Source organism: Fukomys damarensis, unplaced genomic scaffold (genome assembly GCF_012274545.1).
Source record: "Fukomys damarensis isolate Sample0158 unplaced genomic scaffold, DMR_v1.0_HiC HiC_scaffold_10, whole genome shotgun sequence".
In the NCBI taxonomy this organism is placed as follows: domain Eukaryota; kingdom Metazoa; phylum Chordata; class Mammalia; order Rodentia; family Bathyergidae; genus Fukomys; species Fukomys damarensis.
This window is the reverse complement of record NW_022900922.1, coordinates 26,047,088-26,063,714: the sequence shown is the minus strand read 5'-3', so window position 1 is coordinate 26,063,714 and position 16,627 is coordinate 26,047,088. Positions and strand designations below refer to the sequence as shown.

Below are 16,627 nucleotides of genomic sequence, written 5' to 3'. Positions count from 1 at the left end.
GGAGCTTCCCTGCACTGCTCTGCCAACAGCAGCCAAGTACAGGTGCCCTTATTCCCTGAAGAGAGGGTTTGACAGGAGCGCAGATCTGTGCCTTCCAGCGAAACACGTGACAGGCTCACTTAGGACATGAAGAGAGGCTGTTAAGTCACACTTGAAGCCACCTAGGGTTTGGGAAGATAAGGGTGGACTTGGGAGGTAACTGGCCTTGTCTGTCCGGGACTCCAGCAGGAACTGGCCGGGAGTTCACTTTGCCTGTGAATGTCCTGTCCAGTGGGGTGGTTCTGAGGATGCAAATCCTAAGTGCATCCAGGCTTGAATGCTGCCTTCCTGGCTCCTGACAAGCCTCGAGTGTGAATGCTGTTGGAAACAGGGCTGGCTGTAAGCTCTGCTTTCTTCCTTCTCTGTGGGCTGGTGGTCATGAGGAGCAGCTGCATCCTGAACTCACTGGGGGACCCTCTGTGGAGCCTGACGGTTGCTGAGCAGGCTCTGTACTGCTGAGCCACACCTGCCCATAGTGTACCCTTAAAACCGAGGGGAACCTTTCATTTCCGCATCTCCTGTTTGTACTCCCAGTGTCCTTGGAACAGACATGACTGCAAGTGGTCCCTGGCCTCCGTGGCATGACGTGGATATCTGGGTTTTACAAAGTTATGAAAGCTTTACATGTTTTATAGAAACTGTATTTGAATATTAATCTTGTCTCAGGCTTGTGATATGTGGTCCAGTTTCTCTGTAGCTCCCCATCAGCACTACCTGAGCCAACATTGTGGTAGGCTAGGTAGGGTTATCAAAGAGTACAGTGGTACCAAGGTGCACAAAATCCATTCTCTCCACAATTCTGGTTGCAAACCAAGCTCAACAAGAATGGAATCAAATTTCCCGTAAGATCAACACTGAACCTAACTACTGAATTTGATTCAGTTCTTGCCCAGCTTGGGTTGCAACTAGAATCAGGGTAAGAATTACCTTTGTGAACCAAGGTACCACTGTACGATATTTCCCTTCAAGCTTAGTTTCTCTTTCTTAGGGTGCAGTGTTGATACTCAGTGGGATGCTGGGGATTTATGTAAGAGGGGACCCTCTCCTCCCATGACTAGGATCAAGCCCAGGGCCTCATGCTTGCCAAGCAAGCATTCTGCCAGTGAGCTACATCACCAGCCCCAGGTGTAGGGATTTTTTACATTTCATTTTTTGGAGATAGAGTCTAGCCATGTGGCCCAGGCTGGCCTTGAACTTGTGGTAATCCTGCCTTGGCCTCCCGAGTCCTGGGATTACAGGTGTGTGCCAACACACCCAGCGATAGGAAATTTTACACATGAGTTTTTCCGTTGTTTCAGTTGAAGCAAATAATTCCTAGGGCATATGTAGGATTTTGTCTTTATTGACTTTTTATATATCAGTACATGTTTGCAACACATGCTGTTTACAGTCATCTCAGGGAGTGGATACGTGTACATAATACAGCTTGGTTCTGTTGCTTGTTTGGTATCAGGGATCAAACTTATGACCTTGGTGCATGCCAGGCAGGTGTGGTGCCACCGAGCTGAATCCCCAGCCCAGCTTGATTCTTTTTAAATTGCCTGCCTGCCTGCTTCCCTCCCAGCTCCCTTTCCCCATTTGTGTTCCTGTTGATATTATTATCTCACGTAGGATTTTTTACTGAGTTTTGTCACATGCTTACTATTGTCACTGTCACCTACATTTGGGTGCTGCTGGTCCCCCATCTTTCTAGGGGGCGTGATTAAGATGAGGTCTTGCTTTGTAGTGTAAGCTGGCCTCGAACTCACAGCAATCCTCCTGCCTCAGCCTCCTGAGTGCTGGGATTACAGGCCTGCGCCACCATGCCTGGCTTGGTCATCTCTTTTGAGAATTCTCCACACTGGACAGTTCAGGAAGCAGAGGCTTACCTGGGGTATTGGTTGTCTGCTCAGGGTGCTAACTACACTCTACTTCTCCTCCTTTTCTAGTTTTCAATGGCTCCAGCAGGTCAACACGGGAGAAAGAACCTGTTCAGAAACACAAAAGCAAAGAGGCCACTCCCGCGAAGGAGAAGCACAGCAATCACAGGGCTGACAGCCGGAGGGAGCAGGCCTCAGTCACCCAGCCCGCGGCAGCCCCCTCCTCAGGCTCCTCGGCCAAGGGGCTCGCTGCCAACCACCACCCGCCCCCTGTACATCGGTCGGCTCAGGACTTCCGGAAGCAGGTAACACCCAGCCCCTGCTATAGGGAGACTTGGCTCTGCACAGAGATGCCCCTGCTCCTGTGAAGATGTCACAGCCTGGCTCTTACAGCTGTGTCCCTGCCTTAGTGTCCTGTGCTCAGCATTAGTCCCAGTTGTCTTCTGACAGGAAGGTAGAAACGGAGCTCAGTCCCTTCAGTGCCCCTCTTCTGCCCTGTCTGCTGTGGGAGTCAGGTAATGGGCAGAGTAATGGGGCACAGGCTAGGCCAGTGGTGGCGAACCTATGGCACACGTGCCACGGAAGGCTGTTTGTATCATTGAAAGCTCTGAGTGGTCACCATTGCTGGCTTGGGCTGTGAAGTGGGTCTGTAGGTGGCGGAGTCACCTGGGATGACTGAGGTCGAGCGAGCAGCAGCCATGGTGGGCACCGGTCCCACTTAGTGCCAGGTGCACAGGCTGGGGAGAGGCTGGCTGCTCCTGCCCTCCCAGTCCCCGCCCCAGAGAGGCACCGTTGCCAGGGCCCATGGCCAGGAGGGAGCTCACGTCTCTGGTCCGGGAGGCAGGTGGTGGAGGCTGGTGCAGGTGCAGGAGGCACACAGGGAAGGGCTGATGTTGGACAGGGGTGACGCCTCGTGCTCCTGTCTGCAGTCCACTTCAGGGGTCACTGGAATTTTGGCAGAGTTTGCTTTCCCTGAGCTGACTAGAGGCTGTGGTCTCCAAAGTGAGGTGGGAGGGGACAAAGGTCTCCTTGGGGGAGCAGTTCAGAGTGACTCAGAATGGTCAGCGGCCTGGGGAGATGCAGGAATCCACCCTGGGCTCCAGGTGTTCTTACGCTGTGGTCTTGGCAGACGCAGATGTGTTCCTACCCAGACGTGTGTGCACACACCCAGGTTGGTTGTCATGACCTTGACTTCTCAGATCCTCAGTTGGGATGATCGAGGCAGGACTTGTCACCGTCTCTGTGTTCTGTAGATGCCCATGCCATTGTCTCACAGCATTGCTACAGTCTTAAGCTTGCGATTTTATCACGAGTCAAATGGTGTTTGTGGCTCCCAGATACAAACCTCACGTTTCCCAGAGATGCCAGCCAGGACTGATTGTGGAGCTGGCCCGGCTCAGCTCTCCGAGGCCGTGCTCGGGAGCACCCTCGCTTTGGCTCTGGGCCTGTGATGCGTCCCCACGAGCCCACTGCCACCACTGTTGGCCTGACCAGAACTAGGGCAGAACTCGCCTCTAGGTGACTTCGCTTGTGAAACAGAACAGTGCTAAAAAGGGACCCAGAGAAGCAGAGATGAACAGTGGCACTGTTTTTAAGCACAGCCACATCCTGTCCATTTCCTAAGACCCCCTCCTCCCCTTATAAACTCAGAACCTTTACACCAAGCTGTATCTCCAGCCCCCTTTTTAAAAATTGAGACAGGGTCTCCTAGGTTTCCCAGGCAGCCCCAACTTGGAATCCTTCTGCCTCAGCCTCAATTGTGCTTTTATGGGAGCTGAAAGTATAATAGAGGTGGAGTTCACCCCTGTAGAACTTGTACCACTAGAGCAGGAGATGGCTGAGGCAGCCCTGGGGCAGGAGCGAGGAGCCGGTGGGGCCTGAGCAAGGGATGCGTGCGTGACTGAGATCCAGTCTTCCCTGTATGCAGTGTTCCTTTTGTTTTGCTTGAGTGCATGGGGTTGGATGGAGGATGAAGCTCAGCTCAGCTGTAGCCAAGGGCCAGGTCTCAGCACCTGCCCTTCAGCTCAGGGCTTCCCTTTGTCACTAAGCTGGAGGGATCAGCACACTGGACAGAGGCTGCAAGTTCTACCTGGCCCTGGTGGAGGCAGAGGAAGTGACCCTTTCTTGTTATCTGTCCCTCCCAGGGCCTGATTGGCCTGGGTGGGATGACCTAGGGCTCCTACTTGTAATTTTGCTCCACTCTGACCCTCCTTGAGACTCAGGGTTTGAGATTTCACCTTCCTGGCCTCCATTGTTCATGCAGAGCCAGTCCTGCCAACTCCTTTCCCAGGGACATTGTGAGAGCTGAAAGGATAATTTTGAAGCCATCAGATCTCGTTAGTTAAGTACTCTGAAAATAAGGTCAATAAAAGCAAATTGTAGATCCTTTTGTGACTGCTTGATGTAAATTATTGGACTCTGACCTTTCATCTTTGCAACTGAGTAAAAGATACAGGCCCAAAGGGTGCTCTGATCTTTAATTTCAGATTGGCTTTTTTATGTCTGCCTAAAAGGAAAGGGAAAATGTGATTGCAGGAAATGCAGACAGGGGAGGGGAGGAATCTAGTTTTGTAAGGGCCGCTGTGGGAAGTGATCGTGCCCTGCTTGCTCTGCCATACTTTTTGCTCACAGTTCACTCTTGATCTCCCCAGAATAGCTCCCTTCGCCCTGTGAACAGTGCTGTGTGAGGCTGCTCAGGCCCCTGCAGCCACGGCTCCTGAGACTTCGAGCACACGAATTATGCACCTCACACAGGCCTTTCTCTCAGGGTTGGGGGTCCCTGGCTCATTCTGTGGTGCTTGGCGAGCCATCTGTGTCCAGTGCCCGTGCCTGCACGTCATGAGTATGGTAGGCTTCACCTCAGTAATTTGGATGCATGATAGGCATCTAACAGCTTTTGTTTTCCTGAAATAATGCCCTATTTAAAGGCACTAACAGACACTAAGCAGTTTAGGATTGCCAGCCAAAGGAGCTTCTCCCTCGCCAGGGTCAAGGTCAGGAGTAGTTTTCCAGGACCAGTTTTGTTGTGGAGTCTGAAAACCAGCATGAACTGTTAGGCTGTGCTGAACTTGGTCACTGTGGCTATCGTTTCTTCGCTCAGGTTGAGGTGTGTGCGGAGGAGAAACTGAGCAGCTTGCCCGGGCAGCCACCATGCTCATTTACAGGAAGAGGTTTCCTGTGGAATGTCCATGGGTCGCAGAGTAGCCCTGGCCTTGTCGTAAAAATCAGAGAGGGCCAGAGAATTGGGAACAAGCTCTGGAAAATGAAATTCAGGTATATGTAGGGGCCTTCTTGTGTTTCTTGTGGGACTGTGCTACTGTGACCCTCCCAGGCCTGGGGCGTTCATTTCTGAAGTGGGCAGGTAGCCTTTGCTGGAATCACATCTGGGGATTCCTTCAGAGACCTTTATGCTTGCCTTGCTGCTCTGAGCTCTGTTAGCAGCTTTTCTTCGTCCCTGTACCTCACTGTCTGTCCAGTGTAGTTCTGTTCAATTTAGGCTTTTTGGTTTTTAACTGGAGCTCCTGCAGCCTACAGCTGTTTTCCCTGAGCTCCCTCCCACACCTCTCTCGACCCCTTTGAAAGGATGGCCAAGGTCCCTGGCTCAATGGCTCCCTCTAGTGGGTGTTTAGCTTCACAGCTTCTTCTGTTGAACTGAGGATGATGTTGGTCACCTAAAATGATTTTAAACAAAAGTACTGTCAACTCATTTCTCATCTTGTGCTCTGCCCTGGAAATGCATGTTTTTCCTGTTCTCTTGTCATTCAATGAGTTGGTTTAAGCATTTTGTCTGCAGAGTCATGATGTGGAGTAAAACATTAAGATGGGGATTTTATATCTTATACACATATAAACAGAATGTAGACTGTGCAGTTCTCAAAATGGAACTCTGCTAAGAAATAGAAATACTTGATGTCATGGGCTTTCATCTTTCTCACCTTATGTTACTTTCCTTCTGCAAAAAAACGTTATTGTTTTTCTTCTAACCTAAAGTTCTAGGCCAGCTGAGTATAATTTGAGATTTTGCTGCTGCTCTCAAACTTCATGGTTGTGTGCCTGGATCACCTGAGATTCAGGTGACGGGTAGGTACCTGTGGGTCACGAAGGACAAGCTTCCAACACCTTGCTTTCTGTAGAGTGGTGGCTTGGGAGTAGAGTCCACACTGCAGCCGAGACATAGGAAGCTATTTTTGTGTTTTTGAGGCAGGGTCTTGCTATAGTCCAAACTGGCCTTGAACTTAGCATGTAGTCTAGGCTGGCCTTGAACTCATGGCAGTCCTCGGCCTCCCAAATACTGGGATCACAGGCTTGCACCACTGCATCCAGCTCAGGAAGTTGTTTGGCCGAGGTGCTTTAGTTGTGACCGGAGGGGCCTGCTGTGGGTCACCTGTGCTATTCCCACCAGTAGATGGAGGGAGCTTTTGTGTTGTGCTCTTACGTGGACATGTCTGGTAGTGTCCCGGTGTCCCTGCGCTCTGCCGGCCTGTGACCATGGCATTTGCGAAGATGAAGCTCAAAGCCACTGGGACTTTGCTGACCAAGATGTAGATTGGAGGCAGAGGCAAGGTGAGACAGTTCCTCCCCTTGTTCTTTGGCTTCTTTGGTATCGGCGAGACGTTGGTTCTTTGTACACAGCAAGGGCTGAGGAAGCAGTGGGTGTCTTTGTGTTCTGGGGAGGGGCCCAGGTTTTGCAGCAGTTGTGAACCTGGGCAGCTTGTTGCTTAGTGTCACAGCCTGTAGGACAGACTGATTCCTGTGTTCACTTGTCGGCCTCCTCGTGGCCTCTGCAGGAAGGTGTCACACAGGCACTCTGCAGGGGTTACCTGCCACACACAGTTTAAAGCATAAGAGGTTTATTTGGCTCATGGCTTCAGAGTTTATTCCATGGTCTCCTGGCTCCAGGGCAGGTGGATAGGCCTTCACAGAGAAAGGCTGCTCAGCCCATGGCAGCCAGGAGAGAGAGAAGGAAAGGCACCAAGGAAGGATTTACACCCTCTGGGCCACATCTGGTGACCCTTCATGCAGGACCCAGCACCTAACAGCACATTCAGCTCTGGACTAGTCCCCTGATGCATATGGTGCGCTGTAACCCACAGTCCCCGCCTCTGGGCATGAGGCTTGGGCACACAGTTTAGAGCTCATCCACAACAGTGACATATGCTGTCTTTGACCATCTTAGTTTATTTCTTTGCAAAGGTCATTGTTCTGGGCTGTAATGGAGATGCATGTAGACTTCCTGCTTGTTTTTGGACATATGTGACAATGTGAGTGGATGGATACTTTTGAAGATAGCCATTAAACAGCAAGAAAGAGAAAGAACAGAGTAACTCATTTTTCTGATGGATCAACTGAGTCCAGTGCCTCTTAGTAGTCAGTCATTTAGTAAGTGGCTTTACTGAAGTAGAACCCCACCATGTGAAGTGTTGCCCACCCTGTGACGTAGCTGGCCTGGAGCCTGGGTGGCACTGAGAAGCCACAGGGATGCCCCATGGGCCTGTGCCTCTGCTGGAGGTAGCACAGGAGGGACATTGAGCCATGCCCGCCCACCCCCAAAGCTGCACCAGAGGTATGAGGAAGGGTACAACTCATCTGTTTTGGGCAGCACTGAGCTATCTAGGGAGAGGTGGCGTCAAACCGAGGACATGGTGGTGGCTGGGTTGCATGTAACTGGCATATACAGAAATACTGGTCTTTCTTATGTCCTTTTTTTAAACCTTTTATGGGTATTTTGTGCAGTGATTCTTCAAATGTGGTCCTCAGACTAGCAACACTACATACACCATGTAGGACCTGCAGGGCAGACCCTCCGCGGGACTCCTGAGCCACCAGAGTGGGTGCTGGGAAGTGTGATACCCACCTTCTTCCCTCCTTTAAGCTGGCTGTGCATATCCAAGGGTCCAGTCCTGCACAGGTGGTGAGTGCAGAGTGCACAGCCACATAGGGCACCAGGAGGTGCAGGGTCTCGCCCCAGCCCCATCCTCTCTGGGTTCCTGGGGGAGACAGCATCATGATCTCCACTCTGGGTTTCCTAGTAAATGCATGGTTTTAGGCTGCCTCCTTTGGAGGGGGCGGTGGTTCTCACTGTCTTGATTTTGGTCATTCTCACGAGGCTGTGACATGTCAGAGCAGCTCTTGTAACACAGAACTGGGTACAAAGGCTTCTGCCCAGCAGCCCCTTGTGTGTGGAGCGCGTGTATCCCTGCTGGAAGCGCCATGAATGAGGTGACCTTCTGTGCTGCCAGGCAGCTGCACTGCCTCCGCTTTCCCAGTTTGTGTAGACCGGAGAGTGGGAGTTGTCAAGGGTGCTGAAGAGGACGGGGCTGGCCTGCATCCCCAGAGAGGTCAGGCGGTCATGGAAGCTGCCATTGCACCCAGGCCCTGACGGTGACAGCCACTGGGCGGCCACTGACAGTTCGCAGCCACACCTGGGCCTGCCCTGTGGGTCAGAGCCAAACCACACAGGCACTGTTGTTTTCCTTCCAGACTATGTTTGTTTTGTTCTTTTTTTAGCCACGTTGCTTTTTCAGTTCTGTGGGTTGGTCATGCTGTTGTGTGGTGCACACAGAGAATAGCAAACAGACTTTCCTTGGAATGGGGATATGTATTTATGTATTTCAAAATGTATAAGTACATCCTGGTTTACCCTGTGGGTGGGGCCTGCTGCCCATTTATAAACAGATGAGATGCGAGGTCCATGGGGAGCCCTGTGACGGGCTCCCGCATGTCCTGGAAGGGCTGTGAGCGTGAGTGCTGACCCGGAAGCTTGGGGGTTGATGGGCCGGGCTGCATGGTTCCGTGCAGAGCGATGGGAACGGCACAGAGTGGTCCTCACTCTGTCTTCTGCTTTGCAGTGAGTGGGTCCCAGGGGCTCTCCTTAGGAAGGGCCCAGGCCGCGAGGGCTCCTGTGCTCATAGCACCGAGGCCCTTTGCTTCTGTGGTTGGTCACTGTCTGGCACAAACACTAATTCTGCTCTCCCCTCTGCTTCCACTGCCTCCATAGGTTTCTAAGGTAAACGGAGTCACACGGATGTCATCTCTAGGTGCAGGTGCAACCAGTGCCAAAAAGATACGCGAAGTCAGACCTTCACCATCCAAAACTGTGAAGTACACTGCCACGGTGACCAAGGGGACTGTTACATACACCAAAGCCAAGAGAGAACTGGTCAAGGAAACCAAACCCAATCACCACAAGCCCAGTTCAGCTGTCAACCACACAATCTCAGGGAAAACTGAAAGTAGCAATGCAAAAACCCGCAAACAGGTGCTATCCCTTGAGGGGGCGTCCAAGTCCACTGGGCCTGCCGCCAGCGGCCTCAAGGTCAGCAGCAGGTTAAACCCAAAGTCATGCACTAAGGAGGTGGGGGGGCGGCAGCTGAGGGAGGGGCTGCGGAATTCCAAGAGGAGACTGGAAGAGGCGCACCAGGTGGAGAAGCTGCAGTCGCCCCCCAAGAAGATGAAGGGGGCGGCTGGCTCTGCCGAAGCCCCTAGCAAAAAGGCGGCGGCAGCCTCAGCAGAGAAGCCTCTGCTGAACGGACAGGTGAAGAAGGAAGTGCCCGAGCGGAGTTTGGAAAGGAACCGGCCCAAGCGGGCCACGGCCAGCAAGAGCACGCCAGGCAAACAAGCACATGGCAAGCCGGACAGCGCCTCCTGTGAAAATCGTTCTACCTCGCAACCGGAGTCCTTGCACAACAAGCCGCATGACCCGCCGCCGGGCAAGCCAGAGAAGGGGGGTGGCAAGTCCGGGTGGGCAGCGATGGACGAGATCCCTGTCCTCAGGCCCTCCGCCAAGGAGTTCCACGACCCGCTCATCTACATCGAGTCGGTCCGCGCTCAGGTGGAGAAGTACGGGATGTGCAGGGTGATACCCCCTCCGGACTGGCGGCCCGAGTGCAAGCTCAACGATGAGATGCGGTTTGTCACGCAGATTCAGCACATCCACAAGCTGGGCCGGCGCTGGGGCCCCAATGTGCAGCGGCTGGCCTGCATCAAGAAGCATCTCAGATCTCAGGGCATCACCATGGACGAGCTCCCGCTCATCGGTAAGCCGGGGAGGGTCTTCCCTGGGTGCCTTGGTGCAGGCAGCGCTCTGTGCCACAGGCTCAGGTGTTTGTGCAGAAAGAACATGGGTGTCTGTGGCTCCCTCCACACCCTGGAGACCCAAAGTTCTGGGTCCCAGGAAGCCAGAGCCCCGCCAGCAGTCTGAGTCATCCCTGGTGCTGTCCGAGTCACGGCACCACGCAGGCTGCAGCACCAGAAATGTGCCTCCCTGCAGTCTGCGAGCTCCATGTCCAGGGCCAGGGCATTGGCAGGTGCTTTCTGCTCAGGCCTCTCCTTGCTGTGTGTCATGTAGACTTCCCTCTGTCTCTGTGTCCTGATCTCTTACAAGGACACAAGTGGTATTGGATGAAGGCTACCACATTGCTGCTCCTAAATTCCACTGCATCCTGAAGCTCTAAGGGTTTGGCCTAAAGCATCCTAATTTGGAGAGTTTCAGAGTTCACCCCACAAACCTCATAGACTGTTTTTCTTCCCTCTCAGCCTCTCCTCCCCATCTCATTTCCCTGGAGCATCAGTTTCTTTAGTACCCAGCTGGGCATGCTCACCTCTTCTCAGAGTGAGCAAGGGGTGCTGGCTGGGACATGTGCTGGGCTCCTCAGGAGGAGCATGCAGTGACCTCTTGGGAAAGCCGCTGCCCTCCCAGGCGTCCTGGGTTGAGCCACACACCCTGCTGCCATCAGCCCTCCGCCCCCTTCCTGTCCTCATCCTTGTGCCTCCAGGATGGACTTCTTTAGTGAAGGCAGAGTGGCTTCTGCACAGGGCTTCTAGGACAGCTGGGAAGCATACCCTTTAGCTCTGGGCCGGGATGGAATAGGACGCCTCCAGTGGCTGGACGGGGAGAGTTACAGTCATCCCATGACATGTTGGGAGGGGAGCCCTTGCTACTCCTCCCAGCAGATGTCTGTGGGGAATGTGCCTGAGTCTGTGTTACCTGATTTAAACTCTTGGTTTGTGATCTGCTGTCACAGAAGTAACTGGACAGGTGGTCACAGGGGCAGGGTCTGCGGGCACAGGGATTTGTGCCCACTGACAGAGCTCCGGAGCCCTCAGGCCCCAGCTGGCTGAGGGATGGCAAGCGGACCAGAGAGTCCTGCCTGGAGTGGTCCTGCAGGTGGAGGGAAGCCTCGTGTTCTCTGTCAGGTGGGCAGTGCACTGCACGGGGGCAGGTGATGGCATCGCAGCCAGAGGTGCTATGTTCAGGGTAGGGTTTCCTTTATCTTCACTCCCTTTCGAGGCTCAGAAGCTGAGCTTAGCACCATGCTGGTGAGTGTGTGTTATTTATGTCACCCCTGAGTGCACAGTTCTTAATCTGTCGGGGGCACTGGCCTGTGATCCAGGCAGGCCCTAGGATCTGACCCTGCCTAACCAGTGGCGGACAGGATGTAATGCCTTGCAAGTGTCTCCCGTTGCCCTCCGCTGTGGCTGTGCCTCGTACCTACCCCTGAGTGGGCCGTGTGTGTCCCAGGCCCCCAGGGGCCTCTGTACCCAGAAGACCTGGGTGACCTGGCTTCTCTGTCCCCTAGCAGCCCCATGGCCGTGAGTATTTGGAGTGATTGCAGCAGGGCAGGACTCGGGGGAGCGTTTTTTGTAGGTGCTGTGTGACTCGGGTGCTGAGCCACTTGGGCACATGGGGGAGCCCACTTCCTTGCCCCCCTTTAACAAGGCCCAGTGTAGCCATCCTGCAGAGGGAGAGCTCCTGATTCCTAGACAGACAGACCCACCTTGGTGACACCCTGACTATCCTCATGGCTTCCAGTGAGGGGTGGAGTCCTGGATCTTGGGTCCCGTTGTCCAAGGCTGGGGACAGTTTTTCATTGAGGCAAAGCCCACCCCATAGTGCCCCAGCCCACTAGGTACATAGGATGGAACCGGGGCTGCACTCTCCTGCCTTCTCGTCTTCTCGTGGGCCACGGACCTGTTCACTGAGTCTGTTCCTCCTAATGGGTCACAGGATGGCAGGTGTGCGCAGAGCCCCGGGCTGCTTCGGCCTCTCCCTCCCTCCTCATTGGCTCATGCTTTCCTTCCTTTGTAGTGCTGGGGTGTGAGCCCAGGGAATAATACATTCTCCTCTTTTAAAGATGTGAGGTGTTCCTGATTTTTACTTTCCTCACCCAGCATTTTGTTGATGGTTAATTTTGGAAGATTTGCTCCAGAGAAGGTTGCTTTTCCACTTTCCATCTTGCTGGGGTCAGGAGGTTTGCGTTTGAGCGTGGCTGAGTTTCCATGTACATCTCTGATTGGGTCGAGGAGTGGTGAAAACATGCGGCGCAGCCTTGTAAGATGAGCAGCCCCTGTCTGAGACACTCAGGTGGCCGTGTGACCTTTGCCATGGGAGCCTATCCAGAGGGAAGAGGAATCACCCTCGTGTGACTGCATAGGTGTTAGAAGGGGAATAGGGACTCGGCCACAGCACCTGTGTACGAGATTCCCCACCCCGGAGCTGGGACAGGTTGCTGGGATGTTTCCTCCTGCACCCTCACACAGCGCCTGCCTCTCCTGTTGGACCCATCACCACCCTCACCACCCCAGATGCTTCCCTGACACACACTGTGGCTGCTGTGAGTCCCCGATCTGCTGTCTCCTAGGACTTGGCCATGACCATCCCTGGAGAGCAGTTCTTCCCGGACCGGAAGCTCAGCCCTGCTGCCCTGGCCCTGGAGCCCACACGGTCCCTGGCACACAGTAGGTGCTCAGGAGATGCAGGTCGATCAGGGTCAGTGTCAGTCATGTCCTTCTCACCACCACCCTGTTTCCCTCCCTCACTGTCCAGGAGGCTGTGAGCTCGACCTGGCCTGCTTTTTCCGGCTGATTAACGAAATGGGTGGCATGCAGCAAGTGACTGACCTCAAAAAATGGAACAAACTAGCAGACATGCTGCGCATCCCCAAAACTGCCCAGGACCGGCTGGCCAAGCTGCAGGAGGCCTACTGCCAATACCTGCTCTCTTATGACTCCCTGTCCCCCGAGGAGCACCGGCGGCTAGAGAAGGAGGTGCTGATGGAGAAGGAGATCCTGGAGAAGCGCAAGGGGCCGCTGGAGGGCCACACGGAGAATGACCGCCACAAGTTCCACCCGCTGCCACGCTTCGAGCCCAAGAACGGGCTCATCCACGGTGTGGTGCCCCGCAATGGCTTCCGCAGCAAGCTCAAGGAGGTGGGCCAGGCTCCGCTCAAGACGGGCCGGCGGCGACTCTTCGCTCAGGAAAAGGAGGTGGTTAAGGAGGAGGAGGAGGACAAAGGAATCCTCAATGACTTCCACAAGTGCATCTACAAGGTAAGGGCCCTGAGGGGTGGGGAGGGCGCCAGCGTGAGTGATGCCCAGTGAGCAGAGCTGGAGGTTCCCACACCCAGGTGCCGGCGTGGGTGATGGTCTTGTTCTGACTCCTCTGTGACACAGAAGGTCAGAGGTGGTGCGCCCCCAGAGCTCCAACCCCTGTGGACTCCTACAGTGGCCCCTGCTTGTAGCAAGCATGGATTTGGAAGGGGATCTACCAGTTTGATAAAATATTTGACAGATGTTTAAATTTTAAAAACTATTACAGCAAAAGACACTAATTAATCTTCCCGAGAAATCTTCCCCTCCCTTCTAGCGCACCTATGCCACCATTCTTGGCAACGTATCTTTTACTGTAATTTAAATCTTTTTAATGGAACCATTCACCATGTCTTACGCACTCAGTGTATCAGACACCCTGACCAGCTCTGCTGAAAGGAGATGAGTCAGAGGCTGGTGGTGGGCACAGACGCTGAGCCATTGGCTGGTTGGCAACGCAGGCCTCAGGCATCCTAAAGCCGTGGGCACTGGCTGCCTGGTGTGCATCTGTGGGTCTCCGGATTTCCTTTTCTTTAGTGTGTGTGCGCGTGTGCGTGGGTGTGTTGTACCAGGAATAAAGCAGCTAGGATGCATGTTTAGTTGTCTTTTGCCCCATCAGTTTTTGTGCCCACCACTTGAGCACCCCTTGACCTGGTGCTACCCAAGTGGGGTTCTTAGGCTCAGCCTCCTTGGTCCGTGCCTTCCGGCCCTGGGCTGCTAGGCCTTCGTGTAAGAGCCGGCTGACAAAGCTGTCAGTGCTTCCGGGGCAGGAGTGACCAGTTCACACTCCAGGGAAGGCGGCCTGTTTGTTCAGTTTCTGGGTGGTGAGGGCTGGTGGTGTGGATGCCGTCTCATGGTTCTCTCGGCTGCCTGCCTCACATCCTGGTCCTAGCTGCTTAGCCGGGCCCTTCCTCTTTCCCTTACCTGGGCAGGTCACCTGCGGGTTTTTGCCGCCACTGCATCCCTGTTAACATCACCTGTGCTTCACAGGGATTGGCAGCCTCTCTGTTGGTGGCAGAAATCAGATTGGGCTGGTCCTCCCCCTGGGATTCTGAGTGCCTCCGCTTGAGATTTTCCTGCCTGGTCGCTGTCATTAAGTGGGGACACAACTTGAGTCATGACCGTAGGGCTGGGACATGTGATGGGTATGGTGCCTGACTTGAGGCCGGAGCCCAGCTTTACTCTTCTGTGGTTTTTCTTTTGTTTCAGGGAAGGTCTGTTTCTCTAACAACTTTTTATCGAACAGCAAGAAATATCATGAATATGTGCTTCAGCAAAGAGCCTGCACCAGCCGAAATCGAGGTGAGTCAGGTCCTCCCTCCAGGTCCCAGCCCCAGCCTCCTGCAACCTGGAAAAGGATGCAGCTGAGTCTGTCCCCTGTCCCGTGCGCTGGTGACAGTCACAGGCTTTCTTGTGGGTTAATCTTGATGCATTCAGAGCCAAGGCAGGTGTAGGATCTCAGGTCCTGAGATCCCCAGGGTTAGCCCTGTCGCCCCCAATCCGGGGGTTGAGGCGCAGTCTGAGGGAGCCCCAGACACTGCTGCCCCACACCGAGCACTTCTCTCCTGGCCTCTGAGTGTTACGTAAGAGAACGTTTGGAGCCCTCAAAACCATGGTTGTGCCTTTTCTTCTCTGCTGCCTAATGCTTAATGGGATTGGCAGCTGGCCATTTTTGTGCGCCTGCCAGCTCTCTCGAGTTGGTGCAAGGCTGGAAGACAGCAAGCACCTCTACACCCAGGCCAGTTAGGGGCGGTTGCATGTGAGGCACTGCAGGACAGAGCCAGGCACTGTCCATTTACCTTGGAGCCTGGCAGTCTTGAGACCCCCGGCCACTCAACACAGGGGCTTGCAGAGGGGGTTGTCGGTGGGAGCAGGAAGGTATGTGGGCCACAGCCTCGAGTTCTGTTGCTTCGTTTTTTTACATTTGTCACCTCCTAAGGTACAACTCAGCTGGGTTTGACCACGGAAAAGTGCTCAGCATGTTGTTCTTGCCCAGGGTCCCAGAAGTAGAAGCTCCTCCATCCCTTGTGGACCGGGTCCCCCTGCTCCCACTCCGTGCTGCCAGCCATTGTGTAAGAGCCGGCTGAGAAAGGTGTCCACACTTCTGGGTCCCCACTTTAGGTCACTGGGTGTGCAGCGGAGTGAGCCCGGCCCTGCTGGTCAGTGCTCTGTTAGAGGCGCTGTGCTGAGAGCCCTGGGAAGGCAGGCACAGCGACAATGTTCCCAGTTGGATTCAGGCCCCGGGCAGCACTCACCAGCCTTTGCTCTCCTGCAGCAAGAGTACTGGAGGTTAGTGGAGGAGAAGGACTGCCATGTGGCAGTGCACTGTGGCAAGGTGGACACCAACACCCACGGCAGCGGATTCCCCGTGGGAAAATCAGAGCCCTTTTCAAGGTAATGCTGGGGCCCCTTGTCCATGTCCTGGGGACTGGGACCCCGCCCCACCCCAGTCTGACGTCCCTTGTCTTCCCCTGCAGGCATGGATGGAACCTCACCGTCCTCCCCAATAACACAGGGTCCATCCTGCGTCACCTCGGTGCTGTGCCTGGTAAGCCTGTGAGACCCCCTGCCAAAGAGCCTGAGGGGACCAGGTGTCTTCCAGGGGAGGAAGAAGGTGGCAATTGAGGAAGTCAATGGAACTGTGGGAGGTATCCTGTAGTATAGGACCCAGGAGCTGGGTGGACGCTTGGGGCCAGCTTGGAACCCTGACCAACTGAAGTTGGTTTGCTGGCTGCCATCCTAAATGAATGGCTGTAGAAGCCTGGGTGCTTCACAGACTTTAGGGGAAGCCACGGGTCACAGGATGTGGTCACATGAAATCTTGTGTTCCCTGGAGGGGGAGGGAGGCCTCTGTGACCTGAGCTGGCAGCCTGTGGCCCCTCTCTCAGACAGAGGGATGGCTCTAGGCCATCTGCCTCTGCCTCCTGTGTGAAGGGGAATTGGGAATGGCAGGGGTCATCACTGTCAGCATCCTTCGCTAGTGTTTGTAACACTGTCCTTATTCTTGGGTTCATCTCTGTGGAGAAAGCAGGGAGCAGCAGATAGTTTCTCATCAAGCTCTGTCTGGTTTTAAATCATTTGTTTCTGGAGGAGTGGGTTTTTGAGACATTGTGTGATTTAAAATGCCATTTCCCCCCTTTGTGTTTTAGGAGTGACTATTCCCTGGCTAAATATTGGCATGGTCTTTTCTACCTCATGCTGGTCTCGAGACCAAAATCACCTTCCATATATTGACTACTTACACACTGGTGCTGACTGCATTTGGTGAGTATCCGCAGCAGCATGGCCAGCAGCATCTCCTTGGGACTCCCGCTGTGCCCGTGTCCCGTTTGGTGCGGCCATCTTGCCATCCTGTGTTGCAG

General features: G+C 54.1%; 1 protein-coding gene across 2 annotated transcripts in view; it reads left to right on the top strand.

The window, feature by feature from the left end:
- The window catches only part of Jarid2 (jumonji and AT-rich interaction domain containing 2), a 243,273-nt gene that overhangs the window by 216,195 nt on the left and 10,451 nt on the right, over positions 1-16,627 (top strand). For both annotated transcript variants that reach the window (XM_010622895.3, XM_010622898.3), the window contains 7 exons: positions 1,968-2,203; positions 8,896-9,934; positions 12,724-13,226; positions 14,475-14,567; positions 15,541-15,659; positions 15,743-15,813; positions 16,415-16,529. In XM_010622895.3, the coding sequence (XP_010621197.1) occupies positions 1,968-2,203; positions 8,896-9,934; positions 12,724-13,226; positions 14,475-14,567; positions 15,541-15,659; positions 15,743-15,813; positions 16,415-16,529 (2,176 nt within the window). The remainder of the gene's footprint in view (positions 1-1,967; positions 2,204-8,895; positions 9,935-12,723; positions 13,227-14,474; positions 14,568-15,540; positions 15,660-15,742; positions 15,814-16,414; positions 16,530-16,627) is intronic.